Genomic DNA, 10,045 nt, shown 5'->3' with positions numbered 1-10,045 from the left:
TCAGATTTCAATGTAAAAAATGTGATGTGTCCATGAGTTTCTTGTTGCTGGAATTAGGCCTACACACACAAGTGAGGTACCATTTTTATCAAGAGCCTGGGGGATATGGGGGGGCGGGGAACAACACAGAATAGCAGAACAAGTGTTATTGCCCCCTGTCTTGCTCTACATTTGTTCCTTCCAAATGTAAGACAGTGTGTAAAAAAAAAAAAAGACAAATGCCCTGTAATTCACACGCTAGTATGGGGACCCCGGAATTCAGAGAGATGCAAATAACCACTGCTTCTCAACACCATATCTTGTGCCCATTTTGGAAATACAAGGGTTTCCTGGATACCTATTTTTCATTCTTTATATTTCACCAAATGAATTGCTGTATACCCGGTATAGTATGAAAACACAGTGCAAGGTGCAGCTCATTTACTGGCTCTGGGTACCTAGGTTTCTTGATGAACCTACAAGCCAGATATATCCCCGCAACCAGAAGAGTCCAGCAGACGTAACAGTATATTGCTATTGAAAATCTGACATCGCAGGAAAAAGTTAGAGAGTAAAACGTGGAGAGAAAGGGCTGTTTTTCACCTCAATTTCAATTTGCACTTTTCTTTCAGCTGTTATTTTCTATCGGAAAACTACACAAATGACCCCTTGCTGAATTCAGAATTGTGAATACTTTTCAGAAATGTTTAGCTGACGGGATCCAGCATTGGTTTCACATCCATTTCTGTCACTGGCTGGAAGGAGGCTAAAAGCACAAAAAAAAAAAAACGTAAAAATGGGGTATGTCCCAGAAAAATGCCAAAATTGTGTTGAAAAATTGGGTTTTCTGATTCAAGTGTGCCTGTTCCTGAAATCTGGGAAGCTGGTGATTTTAGCACCGCAAACCCTTTGTTGATGCCATTTTCAGGGAAAAAAAACACAAGCCTTCTTCTGCAGCCCCTTTTTCCCATTTTTTTGAAAAAAAAAACCGAAATGTTCACTGTATTTTGGCTAATTTCTTGGCCTCCTTCTGGGGAACCCGCAAAGTCTGGGTACCTCTAGAATCCCTAGGATGTTTGAGAGGGAAAAACAAAAAAAAAAAAATTTGGCATGGGTAGCTTATGTGGACAAAAAGTTAAGGGCCTAAGCATGAACTTCCCCAAATAGCCACATAAAGGCCTGGCACGTGAGGGGGGAGGGGGGGAGATAGGCCTGGCAACAAAGGGGTTAAGAAAAATCATTCCAAGATGGCCACTGTGCCTGTGCACACAGAAGTAGTCACCTTGGAATGGTCTAAAAAGCATTACAATTTGTCTGCCTACTGATCCAGTGGCTGAGCATTCAGGGCAAGCAAGTGCTTTGGAGAGAACCAACAATTTAAATAAAGAGAGCAAGGGTGCAGGAAAAGGGAGGGGAGGGAACAGGATAATCAAGTACAGAAACAAAATAATACAGTTTGCACTAAAATGCATGGCCAATGTTAGCAGTGTGAGGAGACAACTCATTCAATCCAAACGGACATACCAAAATGCTCCTTGAGTGAGAAAAGTACAAGAACAGACAGAAAATCATATGAATCAGGAGCAAGGAATGGTTGGTCAGCCAGGGTGCCTATTTGCCGTTTTAAGAAATCAAAAGTGACGTTTTCAGGGGAAGTACACCATAGACTTTTTCTAATTAATAGTTCGAATAGCCTGACCATGTTGGTCAAGCTCCTTTTGCACCGTGCCTCTTCCTGAAAACTATGAATAAGTTTGACTTTGTGAATAGCTAAAAAAAATAGTAAAGTGTAAATTTAATTCAAAAGTGTAACACACACCCCCGTCTCTGTTGCTCTTACTGACGCTCTGTAACCCCCTTACTCAGTAGTATTCAAACTTGTTGATGCCGCGCCTCTCCAGGGGGAAAAAGTAAATCATCGGGCCCCCCCTCAGAATTTTGGTGGTGGTGGTGGTGGTGGTGGTGGTGGTGGTGGGTCAGTTTGCATTTAAGTCTTCAAACGTTTCTTAAGGTTTTCACAGTGGCTCGGCCTGAGCTCCTGCGATGCACCTGCTGCCTCAGTCATCGTTTTTAAGTAGTTGGAACCTTTTTAGAAAACTTTAAAACACTCTAAGCAAACTACTAAAGGTCTCACTAAAAATATTTTTAATTCTAAATAGTTTCGACTGGTGACTTAGTCATAACAGTAATTTAAACAAACAAAAACAAAAATATAGAAGAATTGGAAAAATGTTTCCTAGCTAAAGACAATTTTGGATTCCTTAGTGGCATCACTTATTAACCAAGTGGTATAGCAAATGGCAAGTCTTGTACCTCACCAATGTATGAAGCTGGCTCTTGATATGATATATCAAAATGAGATGTACTGGGCAGAGAGTCCAGGGGTTCCCTTCTGAGTGCACAGGGACTTGTTCTATCAGTCCCAAGGTTCTCTTTTTAGCAGATAATTTGGTCGAGCAGCCTTAAGCTTATTAGAGAGAAGTGTGAGACATCTGCAAATACACACTCAAGTCAATAAATGAGACACAGGACTCAAGGAGAGCCACACCAATTTACAAAAATAACAAATATTTTTACATATGCTTTAGCATCAGAATCAATTCTTTCAGGTAAGTATGTTTTGTAAGACAAATTTTTACAGCTTTGAAAAGTTGACAGTTGAATTACTGGAAGCTGCAATGTTATCCTATAGAGTATAAACAGACTGCAAACAGTTACAGTACAGTGACCTATGTGACCAATCTCCTGGACTTAAGCTAAGTATTGGTCAAGGGTCAGGACGACACCAACCGGTCATAACTGGCAGCACTGGGGCGGCCAGGTGGAGCGGTGTGCTACGGCATCTGGTGCCCAATGTTAGTCAATGGTGATAGGTCCAGTTGAAAAGAGGATGCAGGTTAGGACTGGCAGTCCAGTCAGGGTGAGCCATCAAGTGGGTCCTCACATGTAATATAATGCACCCTGCCTTAGGACAGTAAGGCCTGCTGTAGGGCTGACATATGAATGCACTGTTAGGGGACATGGCACACAGGCTGTGTGCAATGGCACGTTTTCACTTTTAGCTGCACCAAGACACATAGCCTTCATGTGTGAGGAGAGGTGTCCCTGAGGGTGCCACAATACATGCTGCAGCCCTTGCGGACCCTCTTTGATGACCATGCCCTAGGTACCAGGGGTACCATTTACTAGGGACTTGTAGTGGGGCCAAAGATATTACCAACTCTGAAACAACTGTACAGTTTTAAGGAAAGAGATCCATCACTGATTAGGAGGATCCCAGTGCACTCAGTCAAAATTGCATCAAATACCAGGCAAAAAGTGAGGTTGACCATGTCAAAAAGGAGCACTGTCCTAGATCCAACTATCTGTGGTATTTACAAACATCTAAATTTAATACACCACAAATATGTCCTAAAAACAAGGATGTGATTTTTATGTGAAAGCCAAAATAAGATGGACCTGTTTTTTAAAAATAAAAATAAAGTTTGAGTCTACTGCTTTGTTTGAATAAATGCTTTATAAGATTATTTTAATTAAATAATTTGAGATTTTCACAAGTTAACTATATTATCCCTTTTACACCACCTTTGACAAATCAAGTTAACATGAAACATATCAAAGGTGACTGAAGGTTTCCTGCAAAAAGACTAACGACGGGCAATAGCTCGGGGGAGCATTCTAGCTCATCGTGCTTTTGCCCATATACCTCAGTTTGGACACAGCCATATGTAAATCAGTCTTGACCCTGCTCCAACAGGAACAGTCCAAGCCGAACTGCTAAGCCAAGTCTTCCCTGAACTAGAACACAAGCAACCCAAGACAGGGTGCAGTCTTATTGAGGCTCTCAAGTGCAATTTGGCTCAGGTGGCAAAATGTGCAACGGACCCACGCCTGGGCATAACCTTAGCCACGTAAGGGGTTACATCAAACACACAAAAGGTGAAGGGAGTATGCTTACCTTAAGTCTAACAACTGGTGATTGCTCAGGTAGCAATCCATAATTCATTTGCTGCAGCAAAAGTATGACTTTCTGAAGGAAGATGTTCAACACAATGTATTGGTTGAATGGTCTGATATTATTGAGGATTGGTCTGAGGGACCCATCCTTCCTGGGATAAAGTACTGAGCTGGCTTGACTGAGGGGCTAATGGGCCTAACACATCAGGGTGGTGCTCCACCTTGTCTCAAGGACTTTGGTCTGTGCTTGATGTTGGGGTCTGATACTCACAGCCCGTACCATTGTTTGTTTGCAATGTCCTGTTGCCTTGACCTTGAGCTGGAACTCTTCCTTCACTTCATCAGAGCCAGAGAAGAAACCACTTTGAAGATGGTTGGTGGGCCAGAAGGTCTGAGGGTCTTGCTTCCTTGTTGTCTTCAGCACCAGGGGTTTCTAACTTGAATATATGTGTTATCTTACGCAGAGTGGCTGTACATCTTATGACGTCCCCGTCAGCCCTGACTGTGATGAAGATTTCAACCTTAACCCCAAGGAAAGCCTCCCGCTTAGTGAGGTGACAAACAGAAGTCACACACCTGGTGGTGATAAGATCTGGGGTATTTTTCATTACAGCTGGGGGTGAAACCTTTCCATCACCATTCCATCGTTAGGGGAAGAATGGCCAATCAGTGGAGAGTCCTAAAATCCTCAGTGTCGCTGAGAATTTGATAGCGAGCTAGCAGTATTACATTATTTTATCCTATAATCTGTGTCTAAAAGAAGTCCATGGATAAAGTGTGGAAGGGCGCCTCGCTCCTGGAGCTCTGGTCGTCACGTTCAAACACAATGGCACAAAGAAACAATGTAACATGGAATTGGTGCCCATTAACAATGCCAGCATAAGATGCAGTGACTTGAGAGTTTTTCAAGCCCAACACTAGATGGCAGAGGTATGCAGAGCATGTGTATCTATAGCAATACATGCTACAAACATATTTTCAAAGTTTTTAGAAATGCACACATTAAGATGTTACAATTTTATTACGTGTATGGCACATAATACCAAAACCCAAGTTAAGTACATCTAGTGTACCAGATAATGCCCAAGAGGTGAAGTAAGCAGAGATTTCTTCTATTGTATGAGACTACATGACACTAATGAGGGACAGCGGGAGGAATAACGGATAAATATCACTAATGTAGTTTCAATGTTAGCTGTGAAAACAAATATATGTTTGGACCTAAAACACCAATTGGCCTGCACGTTATGGGGCCTGGCAGTATGGATTGTGACAGGACAAATAGCTGTCTCATTAAGATAATACCAGACTACTAGATTTTCTGCCTTGTTGGTTTAGGTACAGAAATGTGCTAATGCTGAACGAACTGAATTCAGCACAACAAATGCGAGGAGGTTGTTATGGGAACAACGTGGAATGCATCCGTACTGGATGTAGAGAAAATAATAATAGAAAAAGACGGCAAGCCACCCTGAGTAGCAGACTGGGATGAATTAGCGGGACCCTGAAAAACAAGGGCGAGGCTGCATGGTGCGTTAAGGGTCAAGTAACAACACATCTTTACCCCACAGTGCCCTGCAGACTTCTAGCCTTACAATACATCAGCTACTATCACCGCCCCACCATCCAAACCCAAAACACATCGCCTTGTGGTGAACGTGGGTCATTTTAATCTGCTCTCATCACCATGAAGCAATCTTTATGCACCAGTCATGTATGAACTTCAAGAGGAAGCAAAGGAAAACAAGTAGTTGGGGAAGGGGGGGTGGGTACTAATGCAGGTCTCAATAGTGGTGCCAGTTTGCTGCGGTTGCCAGTTAGTGAAAGCTGGATACACGACCACAGCACGGGTGTCTGCTCAGAAAGCTCTGTCCCTCCAAAAAGGAAAGCAGCAGAGCAGGGCCTCAAAAGCCCTTTACAGCACGCGCTGACAAGGAAAACCACAAGAACTGGGAGTCTTATATTTTGCTTTGTCATCGATTTTAAAACAATTTCAACTTTTGCCAACTTATGATTTATTCATACTTTGGAGTGTGCTTGAGATTAAAGCTCAATTAAATTTCAGGCACAAGCCTCACAGGGCAACTTGCAGTCCTACTTCCTTCAGATGGAATGAAAACATGAAAATGTTACTGGACCTGCAGGTCGAGTAACGTGAATAATCTACTTGACCCATCTCATATAGTTGACCAGTAAACAGGTCTCTTAGTTTACAGTCACCTTTCTCTTCATTCTCACATTTGAGTGCACCTTCAAATATATGTGTCAGCATTTCTGCTGTACAAAAAAAAAAAAAAAATCGTCTGATTAGACTAAATGTTTGCTCCATGTACAATAGTAATCTAGCCCACATATAATTGTACACATGATCCATGACTTGCCCCTTAGTTCACTAACAGAATTGCCACCAGGGCAGGAGTGTTTCTAAGTTTATGTGTAAACACTCACATTTAATAAATAAATTACTATAAAATGATGTGTTAGCGCACTGTCATTTACAGGCAGTAAAATTCCAAGAAATTTCCAAAAACCTTCCATCTAAATTGCAGCTCTACAGATAAAACTATATAGTGTATTAATAATCAGTGACAATTGGGTTTTAGAAAACATTTCTCATTTGCACATCACTGATAAAGTGTTCTGATATTTTCATCCTATTAAAATATTTTTTTCATCACGCAGTAGTACAAAAATGGGCTTTCACAACTACTGAAATATATTGTGAAATATTTGTACAGTTGACTTTGTTATTTAAATATTTTGTGAAACGAAAGGCTGTAGGGTGTCAGGTTTTTTCCTTTGTATAGCAGGTCAGACAGTTCACCTCACAAAATCCTTGAACTCTGCTGTTGGAAAGAAAAGTAATTGTAAGAAGACAAACTGATGTTTCACCTCTGTCTCTGAACACACAGCAAATGTGACAATGCAAGAAGAAGACTTAAAGGAGTCTTTATTGCTCCTTCAATTTGTGAATTAACAGAACACTTATTCTTTGTCAGCTCACCAGAAGGTCCTAAAAATAGCTCGACCTGATAAAATATAACTCACCATAGCGAGTTGATTTTTCGAGGCCTGATGAGCCCTCACCTCTCAGGTTTTTAAGCTCTTAAATTGCTAAGGTATCTGCTCTCCACAGCCCCATAAAAAAGCATGAAGAGTGCAAAACAAGAAAAACATTCTGTCTAAATAGCAAACGTTAAACATGCTGGAAAAAGGCTGAAGCATCAACCATGCAAATGATTTCCTCGGGTGGATAAAATAAGGCCTATCTGCCACACCAGTCAGTGGCCTAGTCCTATCCACTTGCCTTTTTGCTGAAACTGGTGGTACGCCACTCTGGTTTCCTTAAAGGAAAAAAAATCCAGGGTAAATTAAGGGGAGGAGCTGAGTGGAGAGTAATTTGAACTTCCTGCTGAATAGTTACTAAGTGGAGCATGATTTTTCACGGCTGCAACTGATTCAAAATTCTAAATGGAAATAGTCTAAAACATTTGTCAATAATAGCTAATTTCCAGTTAACTCTTTGCCCCCTGTGCACAAAGGGGTATTCTTTAAATTGTCACGTTCTACATGTTGATTACCCAGACATCACAGGCACGTTCTCCATCCAGGTGAAAAGTAACTGGGTCAAAAACAAAGGCAATAATTTGAAATTACTTTCAAGCAGTTTTTTTTAAAATGGCAGCTCCAAATAAAGCACATCGACCAAACCTATAAGTTAAGTCTTCTTAAGGTTTATGGAAAAGGTGTAGGTGTTCTATCTGAAAATTGAAATAAAAAAACTTGACAAAGTTCATTGGGGTGCACTTTTATTGTTTGGGAAATCGGAGTTAAGTTAAGAATACCACAAGACGTATCAAAATAAACAATTTAGCTGTTCAATCATTTTGGTCATCATCCCAATCCTTTTTTCCTGTTGGAGCTTTTGGCCCACCGGACGGCTTTGCCATGATGATCTAGAAAATAACCAAGAAACCACCAAATTACAAAACAAAATCCTCAAGGCCTTGATAATGCTTTACAAGCAACATGCACATTTGTTCATGCAGATGTCTGCAATATTAGAAGAGGAAAACATTCATGTGGTGCTAACGTTAAGTCAATGCTCAAAAGTTATCCAGCCTACAATAAAAAACGAATGACAATCAAATTATTTTCTTTGTTATCGGGTAACGTACATTCCATTTGCAAGCAACTGCACTATCACTCACGGTCACAGTGTTAAAGTGAATATATACACAAACAAATGCATTTCAACGTGAAAAACACTGGTTAGTTTTGAGCCAAAAATCCTTTCATGCAACACACAGATCATTTACTTATAGATTCGGCTATGTTGGCACCAGATGTTTAACAGACTGCTAAAACGTTTCAGGTGCATCTTGCCAATCATCTTTATCCCAGTGTCCTTGTGTTTTGGGGGCTTTAGGTCCACCTGCTGCTTTTGCCATAATGATCTACAGGAGTTTACATACATCAATATGAAAACAGTTTCTTTCAACTTCATCTAGATTACAGACATTTAAAAGGACACACTACAAAGGTACATTACTCCAGCGAATCTTTTCGCCAGCATTCCTTACTTGTGGGTAATGAGCATGACCAGCAAAAACGTGGATAAGAGAGTTTACTATAGCACGGATCCCTAGAGTTTGATATCCATGTCACTTTAATTCCATAATTTGTTACTGTATTTCTTTGTAATAAATTGTTCCATTTGCAGATCAAAGTGTAGGAGGCCCATAAAAAGGAGCTTGTTGAACGTGCCACAAGAAACTATATGAGGGATATCAGATTTTGTTAACATCTTTTTGCCCCTAAAGCATCATAAGGTGTTTGTTCCTTGATTTACAGGATCTTTGGGAGCCAACAAATTGGTTAGTGTAGCACCAAAGCCTGTTTCACTGGGAAAGCAGTGAACGCTCTGTCCAAGTTTAACTTTTGCTGGCCAGCCCTGTGGTTTTCTACCAGCGGCACAAGTGTAGGAGACCACTGAAGGTGTTTTGTCAGCAACAATGTTCACCAGCACAGCGCAAGGTAGTACCGCTTGGGGAGCACCCTGACTCCATTGCTTGCACAACTGCCTAAAAAAACTGAGTTTAAGACGCTTTATAGAGCTCACCATAACTATCCTTGATTTAAAATAATTGATTGAATTTTCAAATAACAGAACAAAAACACAGGGCTGTAAGATACAAAATAATAAAATGCAGGGAAATAAAAAAAAGTTATGGTAGGTGAGTAGGACATTGTGATGAGGAAACTACGAAAATAACAAAAAAGATGGAGTGTTCAGTGGTAGTTTGGTACATATACAGAAAATCATTGGCTCAGATATGACATTATGAATTGCTTACATGCCTATCAATGTGTTTGCTGGTTGGAAAGACAAAAGAATAAGTGAGTGAGAAGAATGAGGAAAAGTAGAAAGTAAGAAGATCAGTAGTCTTGATTCCTAATATTTTATGACCAAGTTAATGCCAACGCTGGGAATCTGTGCTGGTGAGATGTAGGGACGTCTGTCGGAAAAACAAAAGTATTCAGGCTGGTTTGGTGATGGCAAGATAAGCGTTTAGGGACTTCCAGATAAATCTATGTTGGGGTTTCCATGGAGCATGTTGGAAAGCAATACTGTCAGCATCTCTAATGTAAGTTGCCCAGTTTAGCCAGGCTGTGAATGATGCTTTTTGTGAGTCCTCCTAGATGGAAGTAATTGTTTTGACTGTTGTCGTTAGTAAAAGTTCAAGCAAAAGACCATCGCTTATATTTCTTATGTCAGGATCTACGAACCCTCTAGTGATATGAAAATGTACGCTTGGAGTGTATATCGAAGAACTTTGATATGTCAGAGAAGACGCTGCAAATCAGTTAAAACATTCTGGGACAATGTAAGAGTAGGTGTGCGAGATCTACAACTTCTTCCTTACAGTTCCAGCATATTCATGTTATGTAGGTTGGATGGGGGTCCGATAAGCTTTGGGGAGTAGCCAAAATTTAGTTTGAGATAAGACTGGGGAAATGTTATCAGTCACTTCGCATTTCTACTTATTTGTTCTATTAAGGCTCTAATATGGGGTAGGGACAATGCATGTCCCAATCCTCCATTGTT

The 10,045-nt window shown here is 40.6% G+C and overlaps 1 protein-coding gene across 2 annotated transcripts in view; it reads right to left on the bottom strand.

The window, feature by feature from the left end:
* Positions 1-7,728: 7,728 nt before the first annotated feature.
* The window catches only part of CCT8 (chaperonin containing TCP1 subunit 8), a 70,330-nt gene continuing 68,013 nt past the window's right edge, over positions 7,729-10,045 (bottom strand). The window contains exons 15-16 of one of the 2 annotated variants that reach the window (XM_069204070.1): positions 8,256-8,393; positions 7,729-7,892 (exon numbers count right to left, since the gene is read on the bottom strand). In XM_069204070.1, the coding sequence (XP_069060171.1) occupies positions 8,298-8,393 (96 nt within the window). In that variant the 3' untranslated portion in view covers positions 7,729-7,892; positions 8,256-8,297. The remainder of the gene's footprint in view (positions 7,893-8,255; positions 8,394-10,045) is intronic. The other variant, XM_069204071.1, reaches the window with a different exon arrangement.

This window comes from Pleurodeles waltl, chromosome 8 (assembly GCF_031143425.1).
Source record: "Pleurodeles waltl isolate 20211129_DDA chromosome 8, aPleWal1.hap1.20221129, whole genome shotgun sequence".
Lineage (NCBI taxonomy): Eukaryota > Metazoa > Chordata > Amphibia > Caudata > Salamandridae > Pleurodeles > Pleurodeles waltl.
The sequence above is the reverse complement of the archived record's forward strand: the minus strand, read 5'-3'. Positions and strand labels throughout refer to the sequence as shown.